The following is a 27,059-nucleotide window of genomic DNA, read 5'->3' on the forward strand; positions in this document are numbered from 1 at the left end:
GTGTGTGTGTGTGTGTGTGTGTGTGTGTGTGTGTGTGTGTGTGTGTGTGATGCTCTCTGACATAGCCGCCCCTAGGACCACTGCATGTGATAAGTGACACAGAGCCAGATACAGCTTATGAAAAGCTCGCTCCGCTAAATGAGTCTTTAATCCTGTGAGGAGAAATTAATTCACTGCAAAATCCCCCCCCACCCCAGTGCTCTACATCTGTACATCATTGTATGGAGATCCAACAATGAGGGGGTTAAAGCTGACGCGCCCCCCCTCCCCTAGGTCATGGAAAGACCATATGCGTCCCCTGCACTACCCCCTAATTATCTGGTAATCTCACCACCCTTATAACTGGTTCCCCAAATAATTATCTCTCTCACGCACACACAAATACCCTCTCATTGGGTTTTATACTCCTCGGAGAGTGATACAGTATACAGAGCTATAGTAGCTGCCAATCCGCTCCTAACTGCCATGTTACAGGGTGTTTTCAAAAAATGACAGGAGCTGATTGGCTGGTACCAGAGGAGGGGCTGGAGCACAGTTCAAAATTCAAACACGGGAGAAACACCCACTGCCAGGGTGTCAGTTTGGAATGGCAGTTGGTGGCAGTTTGTGTTGCTCACCTATTTGAATGTTGAACTGTGCTGCAGCTCCACCCCTCTGGATCCGCCACTGGCTGGTACCTTATCTCTCTCCTCAAGGCATAGTACATCAGCCCCGTTATCTCTCTCACACACACTCACTCTCTTATGTGTCTCTTACTCACTTTCCCCTCTGTCTATCTGCTTCACTCACTTCTCTCAAATACTCGCTCTTTTATTCCCCTCACTCACTTATTACCTCTCTCTTTTTCACTTTCTTTTCTCTCTCTTTCTCAGTCTCTCTCCCTTTCTCATCTCTCTTATACAGCTGCCACACTCAGCGATTGATGTATTGGGTCTGACTGGTGCCCCCACAGTGGTTTCCCTCTGTCTGTGAGTAGGGTTTGCACCCCTATTAATCTGCAGTTGATATTCTGGGCCTCTTGAACACTCTCTTCCTCCCAATCACTGCCAGGGGTCTTTCTCTTCCAGGCTACTTTCTATCAGATTCTATCATTGTCACCGCTTTTAATTCATTGTTTCATTCTTTCTTTCCACACCCCTCCCTCTTCCCTTCCTCTCCCTCTCTCTCTCTCTCTCTCTCTCTCTCTACAGGTCTCTTGCCGTCTCTCCTTGCCTCCCACTCTCTCTCTCTCAGTTACTTCCCTGCTCTCTCTTGTCAGCTCCTCTGTCTAATCTTTTGCTCTTTTCTTCCCGGTGCCCCTTCATCTTTCTCTCCATCCCTTTCTGCCAGCCCCTCCGCCCTGTTGCTGTCCCTCCTCCCTCTGATATACAGCTGGCTGTGTGCATTCCCCTTGGGGGGTGTGTGTGTGTGTGTGTGTGTGAGCGTGCTATGTAATGACACACGCAGCGAGACACACAGAGATGCTCCTGTCTCCATGGCAGCGCTAACTAGAAGGTAAGCCTCTCGCTCTGTTTCGTAGCATCTCCCCTCTAACCGATTCACCATCTCCCCTAATCCTTCACCCCTCACCCTCTCTCATAGACACCCACCCACCGCCTCACCAATGCCCCCTACCCTCCACCCAGAACCCACTCGCCTCCATTAAATATTGATTTAGAAAGTGCCGACATAATCCTATGTCGTGTTGAAATGCCAAGAGCCAAATCCCTAAATATACCCCCTTCCCATCCAGATGATGTGATATATATCCACCGACAGCCATCTGTCACTCTCCCATATCCCTGTCCATCCCTGCCATTCCTCATATCATCCAGTCTCATTGTGTCTCCTCATTATTCGGTGTCACCCCTCCTCAGCTCTCCGTGACTCCAGCATCTGTTTTATTCCTCCGATGCCTTTCGTCCTCACCGTTTCATCTATTTGTTCCTCATCCTGTCCCTGATTACCCTAAATTCCATTTACCCCTGCTTCTCCCTAAACCTATGTTCCCATCACCCATTGCTTCTCCATACATTTACTGTATTACCCTCTATCACTCCCTGCTTCTCCCAAAATATATTATCCAATCACTTCCTGCTTCTCCCGAAATTTATGTTCAAATCCCCTCCTGCTTTTCCCCAAAATCTATGTTACAGTCAACCCTGCTTCTCCCCAAATTATGTTCCAGTCGCCCCCTGCTTCTCCACAAATCTCTGTTCAACTCACCTCCTGCTTCTCCCCAATTCTATGTTCCAATCACCCTCTGCTTCTCCCCTAATCTATGTTCCAATCACCCCCTGCTTCTCCCCAAATCTATGTTCCAATATTCCCCGCTTCTCCCCAAATCTATGTTGCAATCACCCACTGCTTCTCCCCAAATGTATGTTCCAATCTCCCCTGCTTCCCAAATCTATGTTGCAATCACCCCCTGCTTCTCCCCAAATCTATGTTTTAATCACCCCTTGCTTCTTCCCAAATCTATGTTCCTAACACCCCCTGTTTATCCCCAAATTTATGTTTTAATCATCCCCTGCATCTCCCCAAATCTATTTTCCAGTCACCCCCAGCTTCTGCCCAAATCTATATTCCAGTAACCCCCTGCTTCTCCCCAAATCTATGTTCCAGTCACCCCCTGCTTCTCCCCAAATCTATGTTCCAATCACTTTTTGCATCTCCCCAAATCTATGTTCCAGTCACCCCCTGCATCTCCCCAAATCTATGTTCCAATGATCCCTGCTTCTCCCCAAATCTATGTTCCAGTCACCCCTGCTTCTCCCCAAATCTATGTTCCAGTCACCCCTGCTTCTCCCCAAATCTATGTTCCAGTCACCCCCCTATAATTTGACACTATAACCTGATGCTGCTTCTTCATAAATATTTTATATGATCCTCTATCACCCCCTGCTTCTCCCTAACATTCTGCATTTCTCTATCACCTCTATTTACCCCAAATCCATGTCTGTCATTCTGCTTCACCCTAATTATACCCGTAATTCTCTATCACTCCCTACATTTCCCTATCGTCCCATATGTCTCTATCGCTCCCTACATTTCCCTATCATCCAATATGTCTCTATCGCTCCCTACATTTCCCTATCATCCCATATGTCTCTATCGCTCCCTACATTCCCTATCATCCCATATGTCTCTATCGCTCCCTACATTTCCCTATCATCCCATATGTCTCTATTGCTCCCTACATTCCCTATCATCCCATATGTCTCTATCGCTCCCTACATTTCCCTATCATCCCATATGTCTCTATCGCTCCCTACATTCCCTATCATCCCATATGTCTCTATCGCTCCCTACATTCCCTATCATCCCATATGTCTCTATCGCTCCCTACATTCCCTATAATCCTATTGTTATAATCCCATAACAATGTATAACGTGTATTTCTGATTAATGTGATGTTATTGTATCTTCATTGAAAAAAACACAGTGCTTCTCTTTCAAAATTAAGGAAATATCTAAGTGACCCCAAACATTTGAACAGTAGTATAACTCTACTGTTACCCTAAATACCGCTACTGTTACTCTATATAACTCCTCTGTTACCCTATATACCACTACTGTTCCCCTATATACGGCTACTGTTACTCTATATACCGCTACTGTTACCCTATATAACTCCTCTGTCACCCTATATAACACCACTGTTACTCTATATACCGCTACTGTTACTCTATATACCACTACTGTTACCCTATATAACTCCTCTGTTACCCTATATACCTCTTCTGTTACCCTATATACCGCTACTGTCTATATAACTCCTCTGTTACCCTATATACCACTACTGTTACCCTATATACCGCTAATGTCTATATAACTCCTCTGTTACCCTATATATCACTACTGTTACCCTATACATGGCTACTGTTACTCTATATAACTCCTCTGTTACCCTATATAACACCACTGTTACTCTATATAACTCCTCTGTTACCCTATGTACCGCTACTGTTACTCTATATACCTCTACTGTTACCCTATGTAACGCTACTGTTACTCTATATAACACCTCTGTTACTCTATATAACTCCTCTGTTATCCTATGTACCGCTACTGTTACTCTATATAATAACACCTCTGTTACTCTATATAACTCCTCTGTCACCCTATATACTGTTACTCTATATACCTCTACTGTTACCCTGTATATAGCTACTGTTACTCTATATAACACCTCTGTTACTCTATATAACTCCTCTGTTATCCTATGTACCGCTACTGTTACTCTATAGAATAACACCTCTGTTACTCTATATAACTCCTCTGTCACCCTATATAAGGCTACTGTTACTCTATATACCGCTACTGTTACTCTATGTACCGCTACTGTTACTCTATATAACAACTTTGTTACCCTATATAACTCCTCTGTTTCCCTATGTACCGCTACTGTTACTCTATATAACACCACTGTTACCCTATATAACTCCTCTGTTACCCTATATACCGCTACTCTATGTAATGACACTGTTACTTTATATAACACCCGTTACTCTATATCAGTGATGGCTAACCTTGACATTGCAGCTGTTGTTGAACTACACATCCCAGCCCTGCATCAGTTTTAGCATGGGCAAATAGCAAAACTGTAGCAGGGCATGCTGGGATTTATAGTTCAACAACATCTGGAGTGTCAAGGTTAGCCATCACTGCTCTATATAATGACACTGTTTCCATATATAACTCCTGTTACCCTATATAACACCACTGTTACTCTATATATTGCCACTGGTTCCATATATAACTCCCCTGTTACTCTATATAACACCATTGTTACTCTATATAACTCCTCTGTTATCCTATGTACCGCTACTGTTACTCTATATAATAACACCTCTGTTACTCTATATAACTCCTCTGTCACCCTATATACTGTTACTCTATATACCTCTACTGTTACCCTGTATATAGCTACTGTTACTCTATATAACACCTCTGTTACTCTATATAACTCCTCTGTTATCCTATGTACCGCTACTGTTACTCTATAGAATAACACCTCTGTTACTCTATATAACTCCTCTGTCACCCTATATAAGGCTACTGTTACTCTATATACCGCTACTGTTACTCTATATACCGCTACTGTTACTCTATGTACCGCTACTGTTACTCTATATAACAACTCTGTTACCCTATATAACTCCTCTGTTACCCTATGTACCGCTACTGTTACTCTATATAACACCACTGTTACCCTATATAACTCCTCTGTTACCCTATATACCGCTACTCTATGTAATGAAACTGTTACTTTATATAACACCCGTTACTCTATATCAGTGATGGCTAACCTTGACATTGCAGCTGTTGTTGAACTACACATCCCAGCCCTGCATCAGTTTTAGCATGGGCAAATAGCAAAACTGTAGTAGGGCATGCTGGGATTTATAGTTCAACAACATCTGGAGTGTCAAGGTTAGCCATCACTGCTCTATATAATGACACTGTTTCCATATATAACTCCTGTTACCCTATATAACACCACTGTTACTCTATATATTGCCACTGGTTCCATATATAACTCCCCTGTTACCCTATATAACACCACTGTTACTCTATATAACACCACTGTTACTCTATATAATGCCACTGTTACTCTATATAATGCCAATGTTACTCTATATAATGACACTGTTTCCATATATAACTCACCTGTTACTCTATATAACACCACTGCTACTCTATATAATGCCACCGGTTCCCTATATATCTCCTCTGTTACCCTATATAACACCACTGCTACTCTATATATTATGCCACCGGTTCCCTATATAACTCCTCTGTTACCCTATATAACACCACTGTTACTCTATATAATACCACTGTTACTCTATATAACACCACTGTTACTCTATATAATGACACCGGTTCCCTATATAACTCCTCTGTTACCCTGTATAACACCACTGTTACTCTATATAACACCACTGTTACTCTATATAATGATGCTGGTTCCCTATATAACTCCCCTGTTACCCTATATAACACCACTGTTACTCTATATAACACCACTGTTACTCTATATAACACCACTGTTACTCTATATAATGCCACTGTTACTCTATATAACACCACTGTTACTCTATATAATGATGCTGGTTCCCTATATAACTCCTCTATTACCCTATATAACACCACTGTTACTCTATATAATGATGCTGGTTCCCTATATAACTCCTCTGTTACCCTATATAACACCACTGTCACTCTATATAACACCACTGTTACTCTATATAATGCCACTGTTACTCTATATAACACTACTGTTACTCTATATAATGATGCTGGTTCCCTATATAACTCCCCTGTTACTCTATATAACACCACTGTTACTCTATATAATGCCACTGTTACTCTATATAATGATGCTGGTTCCCTATATAACTCCCCTGTTACCCTATATAACACCACTGTTACCCTATATAACACCACTGTTACTCTATATAACACCACTGTTACCCTATATAACACCACTGTTACTCTATATAATGCCACCGGCTTGCCAAACTGCCTGACTTCTCTAAGCTACGTTATCAGCGCAGCGCCTGTTTAAATCCTGGCAGGTCGCCAACTGCCTTACTTCTGTAATCTACGTTATCAGCGTCCTACGCTGACTCTGCGGCAGCCCAGTGCTGACAGGTCATTGTGGCACTTGTAGTTCCACAGAGAAATAGACACCCCGGCAAACCGCGCTAACAAAGGGGTCACCAAAACTTTGACGCTGTAGCATCTTAATTTAGACGCTAACAAAGGGTGCATCTAAATTTAGACGCTCTAGCGACTAAATTTAGTTGGGTCTAGGGGTACATAGGGGTGCAGTGTGCAAAACACTATTAAACCTGTTAACAATGACACTTGTCGACGTAACAGCTGTCGACCTTGTTTATTCCATTATCCACGCCGTCCTGAAGCGTGGCGAGCGGACGCGGTACGCGTCCTCCCGACCTTTTCATACCCCCACTATCCACGTCGGCGTGGAGTCGATGTAATATAGTGTGGCGAGCGCAGCGAGCCACCGAGCCCGAAGTGTGGCGAGCGGACGCGTAATACCTGTGAAGTTATCCGCGTCCCCTCGCTGCGCTCGCCACACTATGTAAAATCAACTCCACGCCGACGTTGATAGTGGGGGTATGAAAAGGTCGGGAGGACGCGTACCGCTGCGCTCGTCACCATTTGGGATGGCGTGGATGGTGGTGTCTATTTCTCTGTGGAACTACAAGTGCCACAATGACCTGTCAGCGCTGGGCTGCCGCGGAGTCAGCGTAGGACGCTGATAACGTAGATTACAGAAGTAAGGCAGGGCAATCATAGAGCGGCCTACGCGGCACTGCGTGTGAGGACATCGGCTCCATTCCGCACATGCACTACAGATAGCAGGATACCATACATCTGAGCACTGACTCTGTATCATTACAGCCCAACATCAATCTGTCATTACTCCATTAAACCCACTGTCAGCGTACATTTGGGTGGGTTTTATTCAGGGACTGGCTGGCAACTTTTAGCGTAGGGGGCAAGTCTAGAGCACTGGCCCATAAAATACCCCCCCCCCCCCCCGGGAAAAATAAAATACTGCCACAAGTGGGCAGAGAATAATTCAGTAAGAGGGCGAGGGTGGAGCTACGATCGCAATGCATGATCAGACAAAAACATAACATTCAAACATTTGCTCCATCAGAGGTGAGGGAGGCGGCGCTGCTAAGGGCTGGGAAAACTCCCCGCTCCCCCTGTATAAAAATAATGATGATAATAGGACACCACAGGCTGCTCCCCCTGCATAATAACGGGACACCACAGGCTGCTCATCCTGCATAATAACAGGAGGACAAAACAGGCTGCTCCCCTGTATAAAAAGAACAGAACACCACAGGCTGCTCCCCATTTATAATAACAGGAGGACACTACAAGCTGCTCCCCCTGCATAACTTCAGGAGCACACCACAGGCTGCTCCCCCTGCATATTAACAGGAGGACAACACAGGCTGTAAATGGCAGAAATATATATTTGTTCAATTAGATAATTTAGATAATGAGTGTCACCTGCTGCGGCTCCCGCTTATCTCTGCCCATCCTCTGCCTGATCCCCATGCGTCAGAGAGGGGTGGATGGAGTTGGCGTGGAGTCATGTCCTCAGTGCAGGAACCAACCCGTCACCCAACACTTCCCTGCTACCGACAGCCCTCCTGCGCTGGCTGCGTCTTCCAGAACACGGCCGCGGCTACAGGAAAATGGCCGCCGGTCCCCTGCACTGAGGTCATGTCCTCAGTGCAGGGGGCCAGCTGCCATTTTCCTGTAGCCGTGGCCGTGATCTAGAAGCCACGGCCATCGACAGGAGGGCTGGAGGAGGAGGACAGGGCAGCACGGCCCGCAGCCAATAACTAGGTAAGCGGCCCGGGGGGCACATGGCACCCTGCCCCCCGGCCCAGCCCGCTACTGGTTTTATTGTTTCTGTGCAGGGTAAATAATGGCCGCTTTATTCTTACACTGCTATTTAAATTTCAGTTTGAATACACCCCACCCAAATGTAACTCTCTCTGCGCATGTTACATCTGCCCCCACTGCAGTGCAGCATGATTTTTTTGTCCATTAAAGATGGTGTTTGCTTTTGCAAACCAACCTGAATCACCCCCAAAAGTACCAGTTTATCAGCTTCTGTCATTTTTGAAATACAAGGAAGTCATTGGGCCATTGTTTATCCAATCATTGGTGGTTACGGGTAATGAGGGAGTGGCACCTTAAGATGGTTGAGGCAAAGGCTTCCCCGGCTGCATCCGGTAGTCTTGTACTGTTGTCTTTACAATGGTAATTATGGTAAATTACTGGAATATTTCAATAACGAGAAAAAAATCTGCAATTAGTCCAGTTGAGTTATTTTCATCTGGTTCCTGTGTTTCCAAAATATGATCAGGTTTATGTCGTGTTTTGTAAGTTGACTTAAGACAGATCATGATTATAATTCTTATGGCTCAGTGATCTATCACTCTCCCTACATCACGGTATATACAGCAGCTGTCACGGCACTGTACATGACATCTGTGCCTCCTAATCCCACAGTACTATGGAATCTCTATAATATCACTTTATGCAGCTTATCCCTGTGTGAGTGACAGCCGTAGTGTAGTACGTCTGTGGCCCCTGGTGCCAGTAGCATGTCAGTCATGTGAAGTGTATTCAGACGCCTAAAGAATTTTGCTGCTTGGCCTATACCTTTACTTAACTCTTATGCCTAGAAATAAATCACACAAGACAACCTTAATCTATAAATAACGACACGGACAACCACTGCGTAAATTTAAACAGGTCATGAATATTTATTGTAATGGTATGACCCCTATTTGTCTAAGGGATGGCAAAGAAAGCACTTGAGACCAGCACCAGTCCCAGGTGTTACTCATGGTAGCGACCGAAGCACCCAATCTGACAACACCTCTTCTTGTGGGGTACAGCCCGCGCTGTGAAGGACATACCACCCCTTCTATGGCCTAGCAAGGACACTTCCATGAAGTGTCCAATGTCCCACCTCCTGAGTCGGGACTCGCCTGCCCTACTGGCAAAGCGGGGCAATACCGCACAGAGACCACCTGACACCCCACCTGACAGCTGGTCGAGAGCGTCTTCTCGCCGATTTATAATTGAAACTATAGAAGCCAATTTGGTGAATGGTCCGCAGGCCAGGTAGCACAGAAGAAAAGGGATAGGGAGGGTGGGGATCCAGACTCAAAGAGGAAGCACTTCCTGCCAGCATCACCTAATATACCCCTCTCTAAACTGACGCCCCTATGCTACCTGATTGGCAGATCTACCTGCCACTCAACCTGAGATTTCCTCTGGGAACTTTGCACTTTCTTCAATAGCTTTATTTACAACCACCAAATTCACAGGCTCTTAAATTCACTCGAGCCTATGCAGCCCTCGATCTATCTAAACGGGGGCCGGATGACATTCCGACAGTTGGAATTCTGACAGTCAGTATACAGACATCAGAATCCCGACTGTTAAATGCCCGACAGACAGGATCTCAACTGACAGGGGCTATTCTCCCTCATGGGGGTCCACAACCCTGATAGTGGGAGAACAAAACCTGTGAAAGCATAGTGAGCCCGCAAGGGGCATCTTAGCGCTCGCCCCCCCTGTTGGAGTACCAGCGGTCGGGATTCCAACTGTCAGAGCGCCATACCACACCCCTTAAAACATTGATGTTTGGCAGAAACATTGAAATCCAATTTTGAATCGGCCCCAAATATAATGTACTATAATCCACCATGGGTCTGATTCACCCTGGGGTCACGGTGATCCGTGAATCGCGGGAGGGGGGGTCACGGTGGCCGCGAAGCGCAGGAGGGTGGGTGCAGGGGGTGCCGTAAATCGCGGGAGGGGTGGGGGTGCAGGGGCAAATGCAGGATTTTCAGGAGGGGGTTTCCAGAGGTGCGGAGCAAAGTATGGAGATGGACACTTAGGTGACCCAGTATATGTTTTGATGTCCCGCGGGTGGTAGGGGGTATTATATCAACCGCTCAGCATGTAGGGCCTGGATCAGTAATTTCCACTAATTACCCCTTTACTGCACAGATGGCGGGAGAAGGGGGCATTGGGCTGAATGAAGGGGCCCTGATACATAACTTCCAGGGTGGTAGGGGATGTTTAATATGCAGAGGAGGGGTGTATAGTGGAGTGGGCTTATTATTCATAATTTTCTGGTGGGAGGACAACTTGCTTGACTGCAGATATCTCCAGTTCCCGGAACTAGTTTTTTAGATTTTAATGGAATTAAAAACTAGAGAATCCCACCTACCAAATGTTACTGGGGGCGAGGGGATCAGAGTTCAGGAGGCAGAGCAATCTGCCAAGGAGTATATAAAACTACATACCAGGTGTGTGGAGCTGGAGCAGTAACCAGCTGCTTGAAGGCTGATATCGCTGGTTCTGGGAACAGTAGAGACAAGCTTCTAGTGTCCTTCAAAGGGGGAGAGTCACAGATTTTGGAATATATCCTCAGAAAAACTCTATGTCAGACAGAACCTGAAATATCTGACTGGGAACAGCAATTAACAGGCTTGGATGGGGACCACTGCTTTGAAGTCAGATATCTCCGGTTCCCAAGGTCCGATTTTAAAAATTCTTGTACTCTTGGAAAGAGGGGACCCTCAGCTTTCAGACAGTGGCCCTTAGATTCCTAAGGGGGTTTCTGGGTACTCGGAAACCCCCCTGCGTGCGCTACTGGTGCATGAATCGCGGGAGGGGGGGTCGCGGGGGTCCAGGGGGGAGTGGTGGATGGTGGGCGTGTACTGTAGCCCTGACTGGGCGGGGGGAGGTGATGTCAAGGGGGTGGTGGTGTGTATAACACTGGTCTTTTCCCTTGGGGGGGGCGGGTTTGTGTAGAACGCTGGACAGGAACGTTATACACAGAGGGGATGAGTGACAGATCTGGCTAAATATATAAGAGATCAGAGAATGTCAGGATAGATACAGAATATATCACTATCGGAGAATGTCAGGATAGATACAGAATATATTACTATCGGAGAATGTCAGGATAGATACAGAATATATTACTACAGGAGAATGTCAGGATAGATACAGAATATATTACTACAGGAGAATGTCAGGATAGATACAGGATATATTACTACAGGAGAATGTCAGGATAGATACAGAATATATTACTACAGGAGAATATCAGGATAGATACAGAATATATCACTATCGGAGAATGTCAGGATAGATACAGGATATATTACTATCGGAGAATGTCAGGATAGATACAGAATATATTACTACAGGAGATGTCAGGATAGATACAGAATATATTACTACTGGAGAATGTCAGGATAGATACAGAATATATTACTATTGGAGAATGTCAGGATAGATACAGAATATATTACTACAGGAGAATGTCAGGATAGATACAGGATATATTACTACAGGAGAATGTCAGGATAGATACAGGATATATTACTACAGGAGAATGTCAGGATAGATACAGGATATATTACTACAGGAGAATGTCAGGATAGATACAGAATATATTACTACAGGAGAATGTCAGGATAGATACAGAATATATCACTATCGGAGAATGTCAGGATAGATACAGGATATATTACTATCGGAGAATGTCAGGATAGATACAGAATATATCACTACAGGAGAATGTCAGGATAGATACAGGATATATTACTATCGGAGAATGTCAGGATAGATACAGGATATATTACTACAGGAGAATGTCAGGATAGATACAGAATATATTACTATCGGAGAATGTCAGGATAGATACAGAATATATTACTACCGGAGAATGTCAGGATAGATACAGAATATATCACTACAGGAGAATGTCAGGATAGATACAGAATATATTACTATCGGAGAATGTCAGGATAGATACAGAATATATTACTATTGGAGAATGTCAGGATAGATACAGAATATATTACTACAGGAGAATGTCAGGATGGATATATTACTACAGGAGAATGTCAGGATAGATACAGGATATATCACTACTGGAGAATGTCAGGATAGACACAAAATATATTACTACAGGAGAATGTCAGGATAGATACAGAATATATTACTACAGGAGAATGTCAGGATAGATACAGAATATATCACTACAGGAGAATGTCAGGATAGATACAGGATATATTACTACAGGAGAATGTCAGGATAGATACAGGATATATTACTACAGGAGAATGTCAGGATAGATACAGAATATATTACTACAGGAGAATGTCAGGATAGATAAAGGATATATCACTACAGGAGAATGTCAGGATAGATACAGGATATATCACTACAGGAGAATGTCAGGATAGATACAGGATATTATACTACTGGAGAATGTCAGGATAGATACAGAATATATTACTATCGGAGAATGTCAGGATAGATACAGGATATATTACTACTGGAGAATGTCAGGATAGATACAGAATATATTACTATCGGAGAATGTCAGGATAGATACAGAATATATTACTATCGGAGAATGTCAGGATAGATACAGGATATATTACTACTGGAGAATGTCAGGATAGATACAGAATATATGGTACTTGTTTCCTAGCACGGCCACAACGATTTAGATCGTTGTGGTCGTAAGATAAAAAATCGGATCGATCGCATCGCATGCGATTTGGTCGCATGCGATGCGACCGATCCGACCGACCGATTTTTCACCCGATTTTTTTTTTTTTTTTCACCTGATTATTTTCAATTGCCCCCCCAAATGTTACTAAGTGGGCTAGACCCCACGATAGACGTCAACCCGAAGCGTGGCGAGCGCAGCGAGCCCGCGAGGGGCGGCGGTGCGCGTCCTCCGACCTTTTCATTCCCCTACTATCCACTAGGGCGTGGAGTGAGAATAGAATAGTGTGGCGAGCGCAGCGAGCCACCGAGCCCGAAGCGTGGCGAGCGCAGCGAGCCCCGCGAGGGGACGCGTATAACTTCACAGGTATACGCGTCCCCTCGCGGGGCTCGCTGCGCTCGCCACGCTTCGGGCTCGGTGGCTCGCTGCGCTCGCCACACTATTCTATTCTCACTCCACGCCCTAGTGGATAGTAGGGGAATGAAAAGGTCGGAGGACGCGCACCGCCGCCCCTCGCGGGCTCGCTGCGCTCGCCACGCTTCGGGTTGACGTCTATCGTGGGGTCATGGCGGGCACATAAAAAATGTGAAATGGGTCATATTGGCCCATTTCACCTTTTTTATAATTTTTCCCTATGTGAGATGGACTTAATCAAGTCCATCTCATCTTGTGCCATTATAATGGCACAAGACCGACAAGATCCTCCCGATTTCAATGTTAAAAGATTTTTTAACATTGAAGTCTATGGAAAAATCGGGTCAATCGGTCGGTCGCATCGCGGCCGATTTTAATTGGTCGCGACCGACCGATTGACCCGATTTCTGTCAATCAAAGGGAAAAAATTGTAAAAAATCGGCCACATCGTGAGGATCGTGTCCCTTAATTAAGAGCCACGATCACTCACGATTGTGGCCGTTCTAGGAAACAAGTACCGAATATATTACTATCGGAGAATGTCAGGATAGATACAGGATATATTACTATCGGAGAATGTCAGGATAGATACAGAATATATTACTATCGGAGAATGTCAGGATAGATACAGGATATATTACTACTGGAGAATGTCAGGATAGATACAGAATATATTACTACAGGAGAATGTCAGGATAGATACAGAATATATTACTACAGGAGAATGCCAGGATAGATACAGAATATATCACTACAGGAGAATGTCAGGATAGATACAGGATATATTACTACAGGAGAATGTCAGGATAGATACAGGATATATTACTACAGGAGAATGTCAGGATAGATACAGAATATATTACTACAGGAGAATGTCAGGATGGATATATTACTACAGGAGAATGTCAGGATAGATACAGGATATATCACTACTGGAGAATGTCAGGATAGATACAAAATATATTACTACAGGAGAATGTCAGGATAGATACAGAATATATTACTACAGGAGAATGTCAGCATAGATACAGAATATATCACTACAGGAGAATGTCAGGATAGATACAGGATATATTACTACAGGAGAATGTCAGGATAGATACAGGATATATTACTACAGGAGAATGTCAGGATAGATACAGAATATATTACTACAGGAGAATGTCAGGATAGATAAAGGATATATCACTACAGGAGAATGTCAGGATAGATACAGGATATATCACTACAGGAGAATGTCAGGATAGATACAGGATATTATACTACTGGAGAATGTCAGGATAGATACAGAATATATTACTATCGGAGAATGTCAGGATAGATACAGGATATATTACTACTGGAGAATGTCAGGATAGATACAGAATATATTACTATCGGAGAATGTCAGGATAGATACAGAATATATTACTATCGGAGAATGTCAGGATAGATACAGGATATATTACTACTGGAGAATGTCAGGATAGATACAGAATATATTACTATCGGAGAATGTCAGGATAGATACAGAATATATTACTATCGGAGAATGTCAGGATAGATACAGGATATATTACTACTGGAGAATGTCAGGATAGATACAGAATATATTACTATCGGAGAATGTCAGGATAGATACAGGATATATTACTATCGGAGAATGTCAGGATAGATACAGAATATATTACTATCGGAGAATGTCAGGATAGATACAGGATATATTACTAATGGAGAATGTCAGGATAGATACAGAATATGTTACTACAGGAGAATGTCAGGATAGATACAGAATATATTACTATCGGAGAATGTCAGGATAGATACAGAATATATTACTACAGGAGAATGTCAGGATAGATACAGAATATATTACTACAGGAGAATGTCAGGATAGATACAGAATATATTACTATCGGAGAATGTCAGGATAGATACAGAATATATTACTATCGGAGAATGTCAGGATAGATACAGAATATATTACTACAGGAGAATGTCAGGATAGATACAGAATATATTACTATCGGAGAATGTCAGGATAGATACAGAATATATTACTACTGGAGAATGTCAGGATAGATACAGGATATATTACTATCGGAGAATGTCAGGATAGATACAGAATATATTACTACCGGAGAATGTCAGGATAGATACAGGATATATTACTACTGGAGATTGTCAGGATAGATACAGTATATATCACTACAGGAGAATGTCAGGATAGATACAGAATATATTACTACTGGAGAATGTCAGGATAGATACAGAATATATTACTACAGGAGAATGTCAGGATAGATACAGAATATATTACTACAGGAGAATGTCAGGATAGATACAGAATATATTACTACAGGAGAATGTCAGGATAGATACAGGATATATTACTATCGGAGAATGTCAGGATAGATACAGAATATATTACTACAGGAGAATGTCAGGATAGATACAGAATATATCACTATCAGAGAATGTCAGGATAGATACAGAATATATCACTATCGGAGATTGTCAGGATAGATACAGGATATATTACTATCAGAGAATGTCAGGATAGATACAGAATATATCACTATCAGAGAATGTCAGGATAGATACAGAATATATTACTACTGGAGATTGTCAGGATAGATACAGTATATATTACTACTGGAGATTGTCAGGATAGATACAGTATATATTACTACAGGAGAATGTCAGGATAGTTACAGAATATATCACTATCGGAGAATGTCAGGATAGATACAGAATATATTACTACAGGAGAATGTCAGGATAGATACAGGATATATTACTACAGGAGAATGTCAGGATAGATACAGAATATATTACTGTCGGAGAATGTCAGGATAGATACAGAATATATTACTACAGGAGAATGTCAGGATAGATACAGAATATATTACTATCGGAGTATGTCAGGATAGATACAGAATATATTACTACAGGAGAATGTCAGGATAGATACAGGATATATTACTACAGGAGAATGTCAGGATAGATACAGAATATATTACTACAGGAGAATGTCAGGATAGATACAGAATATATTACTATCGGAGAATGTCAGGATAGATACAGAATATATTACTATCGGAGATTGTCAGGATAGATACAGGATATATTACTATCAGAGAATGTCAGGATAGATACAGAATATATCACTATCAGAGAATGTCAGGATAGATACAGAATATATTACTACTGGAGATTGTCAGGATAGATACAGTATATATTACTACTGGAGATTGTCAGGATAGATACAGTATATATTACTACAGGAGAATGTCAGGATAGTTACAGAATATATTACTGTCGGAGAATGTCAGGATAGATACAGAATATGTTACTACAGGAGAATGTCAGGATAGATACAGAATATATTACTATCGGAGAATGTCAGGATAGATACAGAATATATTACTACAGGAGAATGTCAGGATAGATACAGAATATATTACTACAGGAGAATGTCAGGATAGATACAGAATATATTACTATCGGAGAATGTCAGGATAGATACAGAATATATTACTACAGGAGAATGTCAGGATAGATACAGAATATATTACTATCGGAGAATGTCAGGATAGATACAGAATATATTACTACAGGAGAATGTCAGGATAGATACAGAATATATTACTATCGGAGAATGTCAGGATAGATACAGAATATATTACTACTGGAGAATGTCAGGATAGATACAGGATATATTACTATCGGAGAATGTCAGGATAGATACAGAATATATCACTACCGGAGAATGTCAGGATAGATACAGGATATATCACTACTGGAGAATGTCAGGATAGATACAGAATATATTACTACAGGAGAATGTCAGGATAGATACAGAATATATTACTACAGGAGAATGTCAGGATAGATACAGAATATATTACTATCGGAGTATGTCAGGATAGATACAGAATATATTACTATCGGAGAATGTCAGGATAGATACAGTATATATTACTACAGGAGAATGTCAGGATAGATACAGGATATATTACTATCGGAGAATGTCAGGATAGATACAGAATATATCACTACAGGAGAATGTCAGGATAGATACAGGATATATTACTACAGGAGAATGTCAGGATAGATACAGAATATATTACTATCGGAGAATGTCAGGATAGATACAGGATATATTACTATCGGAGAATGTCAGGATAGATACAGGATATATTACTATCGGAGAATGTCAGGATAGATACAGAATATATCACTACAGGAGAATGTCAGGATAGATACAGGATATATTACTACAGGAGAATGTCAGGATAGATACAGAATATATTACTATCGGAGAATGTCAGGATAGTTTAACAATATTACAACTTCAAGTAAAGCTATGCAGAAGGCGTCCAGTACACCCCTACCAGCGCCATCTTTTCTGACTACCTGTTAATTATCCAGATTTTGTTAGTTTCAAATGAAAGTCAAGAAAAGTTTATAACGTTCTACAAACCGGTTTTAGAAAGGACTTTGGTTCAGTTCATATTTTTCTATTCAGCATCTGTCTGGTGACAGTTTCCATGATGTAGGAATCCCCTGTCCCTCCCGTGCCCCGGGCAATGGTACAGCCCACGCTGATTCCACCATAAGCATCTCCAGGCTCATACACCCAACGCACTGGAAAATAAAAAACAGGCAGGTGCATTAAGTTTTAATGATGAGTTATAGTGTCCCATCGCCATAACGCAGCACTTCCAGCTAGGAGATAATAATAATAAATACCCTTTGACATATTTTAGGCTTGCTATGAATATTTGATGATTTATCGTTGTGTACAGGTTGTACCGTGATAGTCACCAGAAGCTTTTTATATGAAATGCAAAAGGGAACCCACAGCGCAGCAATTCCTATGTGTGTTACTGGCAAGGGCAGAGCAGACTGGGCAAGGGACAGGTCTAATGCTCCATGTTCCACTATTCATCAAAGGAGGCTGCGGTACCATACCTATTTATCTGTAACTATGGTAACTGGGAACCCTCTGACCAGCCAGCAACGTGATCTCCAGCCCATAGGCTACAATGGGCTAATGCCAATTTCAAATGGAGGTAGCTGCGGGGGCCAATATACATGCAAATTATGTAAATGATTGCGGATATTGGTAATTTGGGTAGCATTGCACCCCCCTAGAAACCTATGGGGGATGCCGTTGGAGGCAGGAATGGAGGTACCACAGCTGGAGATACATTCTGTGGTCCCTCCATCATGCATACAGGGGTTAATATTGCATACAGGGGTTAATATTTTCTACTAACCCCCTATTGGGGAAATAGCCACAAATATTAAATGATAACTGGACCCCAAAGAGAGAGAGTCACTATTTTATAGCTGATATTTATCAATAATGGCAGAGTATGTGTGTTAAGCCAGCAAAAGGTCGACATTGAAAATGTTGTCATACATTTTTCACTTTTTTGGATTCAATGTCGACACGTGGATCCCCAGTTAGTGTACCGTGTGTCGCCGCGCACAGCTCACCATGCTCCAGGCTACTTTACCATTCCCATTCGGAGCCTATGGGCCTAATTCAGACCTTTATCCACAAGACTGCAATTTGTGCAGATGGACAAAACCATGCTGCACTGCAGGTGGGGCAGATGTAACAGGTGCAGAGAGAGTTAGATTTCATCGAATGATTTCTCCCCGCCTGCGAATGGACGATTATGTAAATCATCCATTCACAGGCATGAGGCCATTCATAGGGGGGATCGCTTATGGGAGGTGGGGGGAGGTGGCCGCAATGCGGGTGGCGTCTGGTGGACTCGCAAGGCTGCGAAATTTGCAGGCTTGCGAGTCAACCAGAATAAGGTCTTCAGATCATCACAGCCAGAAACATTTCCCAAAAAATACACACACCTCTACCGCCAGACATTGCCCATTCCCAGGCGTGTGGTTCATATCATTCCAATGCTAACATGTAAATTCTGTTCCTAATTCCTCCACTCTGGTTATAATAACTTAGGGCCAGATGGACTAAGCTTCAAAAGTGATCAAATGGAGAGTGATAAACAGCCAGCCAATCAGTTCCTCTCTGACATTTTTCAAACACAGTCTGTGACACATACCTCCCAACTTTTCATGTTAAGAAATAGGGACACTCGCGCGGCGAAGCCGCGCGAGTGCCCGAAAAGGGGGCGTGGCGTATGCAAATGAGGGCGCGGCTTATGCTAATTAGCCGCGACCTCATTTTCATACGAGAATAGACGCTGTGCGCATGCGCACAGCGTCTATTCTACTACATTGGGGGGTCTCCCAACTGCCACCCCCCCGCAGCGGGACAATGCCTGCCGCGGGTGGGACGTCGGGACAGGACCCGAAAATCGGGACTGTCCCGACGGAATCGTGACAGTTGTGAGGTATGGTGACATGGAAGGTAGGAGCTGATTGGATGGCTGCTTATCACTCTCCAGTTTATCACTTTTGAAGCTTAGTGCACCTGGCCCTGAAATTGCGATGCCCTTGTCTGCGTTTCTGGGCTGTTGCAGATGAATGGCATCATCTGAACTTGGCAACTATTACATACCCAGCCATTGTCGAACTACAAGTTCCTGCATGCCCTCCCAGCCACTTATTCCGCAACAGCCTGAAAGATGAGTCTTGCCCATTTTTCTGAGTCCTCTGCTGTAAAACTTTAGATTTCTATGACCAATTCCCAATAGTATTACCTTTTTCCCATTATCCCATCGCTACTGACAACCATAATGTGTGTGAGACACAGACTGGCACAAAAAGTAATATTGGCATTTGTCTTTCCACAGGAGACCTTCCTCTCAGGTTGCCCGTCAGGCATCAGAAGTGGTATGAGCACTCTAACAGAGATTGACTGCAATTATCACCAGTCTTTGTGCAACTCCCAAAGCACCAGTCAGGATCAGCGGGGGAAAGCGAGATACACACAGAGTGCAAGAGACAGCGCACACAGAACGAGACATTGCATGCACACTGCCTACAGGGTCGAGACAGCTGCAAGCAGACACCTTACAGGGAGAGACGGTGGAGACGCGGTATGGAGAGGTGGTGTTGTGAGACATGGCAAGTGTAGGTTAGGCGGAAGAGGAGGTTAACGCTAATTGAAGTGCTGGGATATAAGGCCCAACCGCCGTTGCCACCTGCTATCTAGTGATGGACGGAAGTCACATTTAAATTACTTTAGAGACTGGAGAGACTGTGAGGGACAGAGAGGGTGGTAACGAGAGAAGAGACAGAGGGCATCAGACTGGATGTGGGAGAAAGTAAACAGAAGAAAAAGAGAAGGCAAGGACGGAAAAGGGTACAGAAAGTGCGTCAGAGTGGTGGTCAATGGGATTCTGAGGGGAGCATAGTTAGGGGTAGCGTGTTGGCACAAGAACCAGCTGCGGGTACTGGAAGAGGTGCCCGATAACGGGTGAGAGTGGGAGCAAGTGTCAGCTAAAGGCGACAGAGTCACTGAGGGCAGAGACTGGGGAGTAGCCTCACTTAGGGGGGTGAGCGGAGTTGTAGGTGAGTCGGCTTTGGCGGTTGAGAGAAGAATGAAAAGGTGGGCGACATAGTTGGTTTGGAGGTCACAAATGGCCGAGACAGTCAAGAGGGACTAAGGGTGTGACGAGAGAGAGAAAGAATGGGTGTACAGAATAGCAGAGCGAATATAGTGGCTGACAGGGAGAGAAAGTGAGAGTCACCGCTGATTGGGGATAGCGTGAGGAGGATCAGAGAGCTTTTGAGAATCAAGTGAGTGAGGTGAGAGTGCAGGGGTGAGAGTGAGGTGGGAGTGAGGTGAGAGTGCAGGGGTGAGAGTGAGGTGAGAGTGCAGGAGTGAGAGTTAGGTCAGAGTGCAGGGGTGAGAGTGAGGTGGGAGTGCAGGGGTAAGAGTGAGGTGAGAGTGCAGGGGTGAGAGTGAGGTCAGAGTGCAGGGGTGAGAGTAAGGTCAGAGTACAGGGGTGGATTGGGGTTCAGGTATAACAAAAGCAGCAAAGTGAATAAAACCCCTACAAGTCAGAGTGAAGGTGAAGAAGGCAGCTACACAAGCAGAACCGTTGCCCCAGAAGATGCCACGGGCCTCTGATCAGGATGAGGCCGATGAGCTCTATCAGAACAACTCCGTCTCCTGGCTGGCGTGTGGTGCCCTCTCGCTACTTGCCAATGGCTGGAGCATCCTGAGTCTAGCAAGCCGAGGTGGGAGCGGGCAGCGGCCTCGTCCTCTGGAACTGCTCCTGTGCCTGCTGGCAGGGACACACTTACTCATGGCCGCTGTGCCCTTGTCCCTGTTTTCTGTGGTGCAGCTGAGACGGAGACATTCTCCGGGGTATGAATGGAACGAGGGCCTGTGCAAGGTGTTTGTGTCCACGTATTACACACTGGCGCTGTCCACATGCCTGACCGTGGCCTGCCTCTCCTACCATAGGATGTGGATGGTGCGCTGGCCCGTCAGCTACAGGTTGGGTGGTGCACGGAGACAGGCACTCCAAGGAGCACTGGGAATTTGGGCAGCTTCCTTTGTGCTGTCCACCTTGCCATCTATCGGGTGGCATGACAACGCCCGCAGATTCTACACGCGGGGCTGCCATTTCCTGGCTAGTCGGATTGGCTTGGGGTTTGGCCTGTGCTTCCAGTTACTTCTGTTGGGAGGGGTGGGCACTGGTCTTGGGTGCTTGGCAGTGACTTTGTACCACGCTTGCTGCTGCCCTGCGGCGGGGCAGAGAGGAGGGGCAAGTGAAGGTGGCACAGAAGGGATGATGGAGGTTCCAGCCATCGTGGTACAAGATGCTCAGGGAAAGAGACGCTCGTCACTGGATGGGTCAGAATCACCGAGGACAGCAGCGCAGGTCACCGGACTGGTTGGGGGCATTGTGTTGCTCTATGATGCCCTGACTGGGCTACCCATACTGGTGAGAGGGGTGGAATGTGGGATATTGTATGTTTTATATTTCCGTCTGTTCTCTTTATCTTCTAATTCCTTCCTTCTTCCTCTTAGGGGTACATTTACTAAAGTGTGAGTTTTAGAGTGAGATGTTGCCCTTAGCAACCAATCAGATTCTAGCAATTATCCTCTAGACCAGGGATAGGTTACCTTCGGCCCGCCAACTCTTGCTGAACTACACACTCCAGCATGCCCTGCTACAGTTTTCTATTTGGCCATGTTAAAACTGCTGCAAGGCTTTCTGGGATGTGTAGTTCAACAACAGCTGGAGGGCCAAAGGGTCCCCATCCCTGTTCTAGAAGGGTGCGAGATAAATGATAAGTAGAATCTGTTGCTATGGGCAACATCTTCCACTTCTAAAAACCCACACTTTAGTAAACGTACGTCCTAATCTATCCATGTCCAGTGTGGGTTCTACATACTGATTGGTGGTTTGGTAAATGCTCTGCTTTTCATTGGTCAGGCCAGTGGTTCCCAAACTTGGTTCCTCTGGGCGCTTGCATGAGCGCCCTGGGTTGGTGGTCCTGGAACAATTCAAATTATTTATGACCCCAAGAATGACCTACAAACTCAATTTACTGTGTTTAATATTTTACTCTGAATTTCTCATTGGGAAACGTTTGGCCTATGGGTGCTGTTAAAATAATTCTTATACTCTAGGAAGCCATGATCCAAAAAAGTTTGGGAACAACTGTTGGAACAAGCGCTAACAGCATATTTAAACGGGAATGGGTAAAAACCGAACCCGGACAAGACCCGGGGCAGCCGTACCAGACATCAAAAACTGCAGTCCGGAGCTTGTAGTGTCCCATCCGGGGGGTGTCCTGCCCTGGTTGCTTCATGTAACAGCTGTCACCAGGGGGAGGAGGAGGAGGGGGAGAATAAAGCCTCCCTGTATGGTCCGGAAATGTAGCAAAAACCGGAACGGTCCAGAACACATCGGGAGGCTGTAATCTCCCCTTCCCCATGTCCCTGGTGTAAACTATCACAGGGACTTCCACTAACCCCTGTGGCGGTGGCGGGAGTGCCGGAGGCTACGCTATTGGTTATATATATATATATATTTAACGCCAATACCAGCGGCACTCGGAGACTTGCAAAATTTGTGCAAAACAAACGTGTTTATTTAGATCAACGTTTCAGGGCCCGTGTCCCCTTCGTCAGGCCCCGAAACATTGATCTAAATAAACACGTTTGTTTTGTACGGTATTTGCAAGTCTCCGAGTGCCGCTGGTATTGGCATTGGATATTAGTGGGTTTACTTAAAATAAATGCACACGTACATCAGGGTTAAAATTGAACAGCTTGCCAAGCAATATATCAGCAGTACTCAAGTGTGGTAGATGGAATCCAGACGCCGCTCAGAAAGCCGCGGTCAAAGAGCAGGGTCTGTCACGCCGGCAGCCACTTTTGCCAGGATACGCTGAAGCATCAACGGGACCAACAGGAGGACATCACCACATCGGATAGAGATGGACACGACCAACGCGTTTCGTCATCCAGTATGACAGTATGACACCCCCTGGCGAAGTCATACTGGATGACAAAACGCGTTGGGCATGGCCATCTCTATCCGACATGGTGACGTCCTCCTGTTGGTCCCGTTGATGCTTCAGCGTATCCTGGCATAATATGAAATTACACAGAGCAGCTGATTGGTTGCCATGGGCCCAGTGGCGTAACTATGATGTGGCAGCCCCAGCTGTGGCTTGGGGGAGTCAGCGGTCTTGGGGCGCACTGAAAAATACCTGCTATCCTGTACAATTACACAGTTTTCTGTCACTCAGTAGTAGTAGCACTTCTTCTCTGGCTCTCTTCTCCTCCCTTATCACTGCTTCATACATCTGCCCCTGAATTCTTGTTGCAGTTAGACACGGGCCCATCTGCGGAGCATATTCCGCCCGTCTGCATGCTCCAGAGCCCAGCGTGTATGACTGATGCAATTATATGCACAACCTTTGTATTTATGTTGTTTGCAGTTAAAACAACTAAAGAGCAATTGATGCTAGCATTCAGAAAATGTTTTCCTCAAAACTATGACCCTTATTCTGATCGGTGCGGCCCGATCAGAATATGCGGCCACGACCGTGCAGGCGAATCCCCGCCTACCATACGGATCGCCACCTGCCGTCCGTACGCGGATATGTGGCGATCCGCATGAAATTGGACGGGGATACGCCTCCTCCATGGTGGGAGCAGCCCCTGCATTCGATGGTCGCCGAACATCGAATGCAGGGCCGCACGCTCCACCAGGTCCCGCAACACAAGACCACACGGACACTTGTCCGTGTGAAATCTTGTATGGGGGCGGGCAGCTGACATCCGGCGATGTCAGATGCCCGCCCCGTACCCACGCGTCACGGCCTCATTACCATGCATACGCCCCGCGTTTGCATGGGAACGCCCATGAAACGCGGGGCGTATGCATAGGGTAATGAGGATAAGTAGCCCCTCACGCCCCTCTACACCCCCTGTGCGGCGTATAGAGAATCCTTGCGGCGAAATCGCCTGCACATGCGCAGAGTGACCTCTGCACATGCGCAGAAGAAAAACATCGGCGGCCCGTACGCAAGCGGGAATATCCGCATCGATCAGAATAAGGGCCAATATGTGAAAGCTGATGGTTGCTATGGGTAACTCGACACTCTTTAGACTTGATACAGGTCTCCCTTATCACCATGGTACTTATCCCAGGTCTCTTCAGCCTCAGCTGCCCTTTCGCTCACACCTTCTTCCGCTTTATGCCTTCTTCCCATTAAACTCCTACTCCTTTCTCTTACACAATGTGCTTTTCATGTTCTTTATCTCCCGTCTTCCCACTCATTGCTCCTCTCCCTTGTGCCACCGCCTCGGGAACCCTCGCTCGTTTCCTCTCCTAATCAGCCTCCATCGCGTTCTTGTTCCAATACTTTGTTGTTCAAACCTTTCTCATTCAAGAGCAATCTTTCCATATTACTTTAATCTCTCTTAGCGCCTATCACAACTGTTTCCTGACAATTGTGATGTCCATGGATAACACCTGTTATCGGCACATCCATTCAATTGATGTTGGCAGCGTGTCTTAGAAGGAAGCACCTGTTCTCTCTGACAACACAGGCACTTCGTGTTCCCATATATATTACCCCTTTTGATTTGTTTTTGTCTTGCCAATCCATTTATCAGTCTTTAAGGGGGAGGGGGGAGTTGTCAATAGCGACCCATCATTTTATAGATGTACTAGATAAATGACAGCTTAAAGCTGCTAAGGGAACATTGCGTTTTGTTATAACGTACATTCTTTTTCTCAGAACATCACAGTACAGACGCGGCTGGAATATCAACAGACATAAATGAAAACTAGTAGAGAGGATGAATACTGTCCAGCACTGAGAACCCATTTATATGAAAGACATAGGAGAGCCTGAGGGGGTTCAGACATGGATTACCGTATCCTCACTAATAACAGGAACGGAGAGGTTCACTTATAATGAGACTTGACAAACTCAGGTTATTTATGTTCAAAAGAGAAGGGTCCAATTAATATCTACAAATAAATTCAAGGCTCATCTCAAGATCTGTCTGACAGATGATAAGGGGCATCCTCTGAGACCAGAGTAATACACTCTTATTTCCAACATATATAAAGATTGGTCGCTGGACCATGGAACCCGTTATCGTGTGATGAGAAGGGGGAGGAGAGGGGAGGGGATGGAAGTGGTGCATTCAATGGGTGGGTATGTAATATGGATTGGATGTTTTTCACGCTAGGAACGCCAGCAATAGTTACAGTGTAATGAGGTAATTGGTTCGGGGAATTGAACTAATTGGCATCTATGAGGCCCAGAAGGAATTGAGGTTAAACTGGCAGAAGCTCTGTATCAACAGATTAAGGGCCAGATGCACTAACTTCAAAAGGCAGTGCGGATGGCAGTATGGATGGTGTAATGGTTAGCATTACCGCCTCACAGCACTGAGGTCCTGGGTTCGATCCCCACCATGGCTGAGAGGTGCTGAGAGGCAGATTTATTAAGCTTGGAGAAGAGATAAACTGGAGATAAAACAGAGAAAAGGTAAAAGTGTTTGAAAAAGACAGCTGGGAGCTGATTGGCTGGTGCTTTATCTCCTTTTACCTTTTCTCCAGTTTATCTCTTCTCCAAGTTTAATAAATCTGCCCCTGAGTTTGTATATTCTCCCTGTACTTGGGTGGGTTTCCTCCGGGTACTCCGGTTTCCTCCCACAATCCAAAAATATACTGGTAGGTCAAATGGCTTCTAACAAAATTAACCCTAGAATGACTGTGTCTGTGTACGTGTACATGTGGTAGGGAATATAGATTGTGAGCTCCACTGGGGCAGGGACTGATGTGAGTGTTCAACTATACTCTGTACAGCGCTGCGGAATATGTGTGCGCTATATAAGAAACTGTTAATAAATAAATAATAAAAGTGGTAAAATAGAGATAAGCAGCCAACCAATCAGCTCCTTCCTGCCATGTCACGGGCTGTGTTTGAAAAATGTCAGGCAGAAGCTGATTGGGGCGCCGCAGATCTAATTCACCAGAGAGTGAAAACATCCATTTGCATATGTGCGGGTGAAATCTGCGTGCCAACGGCGGGTTGGCGTTCGTGCAGGCTGTGTTTAGATGACCAGCAAAGCTGTGAATTT

At 44.6% G+C, this 27,059-nt stretch overlaps 1 protein-coding gene across 1 annotated transcript in view; it reads left to right on the forward strand.

The window, feature by feature from the left end:
- The first annotated feature begins 707 nt into the window (after positions 1–707).
- Positions 708–27,059, forward strand: part of GPR162 (G protein-coupled receptor 162) — a 60,682-nt gene continuing 34,330 nt past the window's right edge. Inside the window, exons 1-2 of the mRNA XM_083149702.1 lie at positions 708–1,494; positions 20,278–22,383. Coding sequence (XP_083005828.1) covers positions 21,544–22,383 — 840 coding nt within the window. The 5' untranslated portion in view covers positions 708–1,494; positions 20,278–21,543. The remainder of the gene's footprint in view (positions 1,495–20,277; positions 22,384–27,059) is intronic.

The sequence above is a fragment of the Crinia signifera genome, chromosome 6 (genome assembly GCF_055691185.1).
Source record: "Crinia signifera chromosome 6, ASM5569118v1, whole genome shotgun sequence".
Taxonomy (NCBI): domain Eukaryota; kingdom Metazoa; phylum Chordata; class Amphibia; order Anura; family Myobatrachidae; genus Crinia; species Crinia signifera.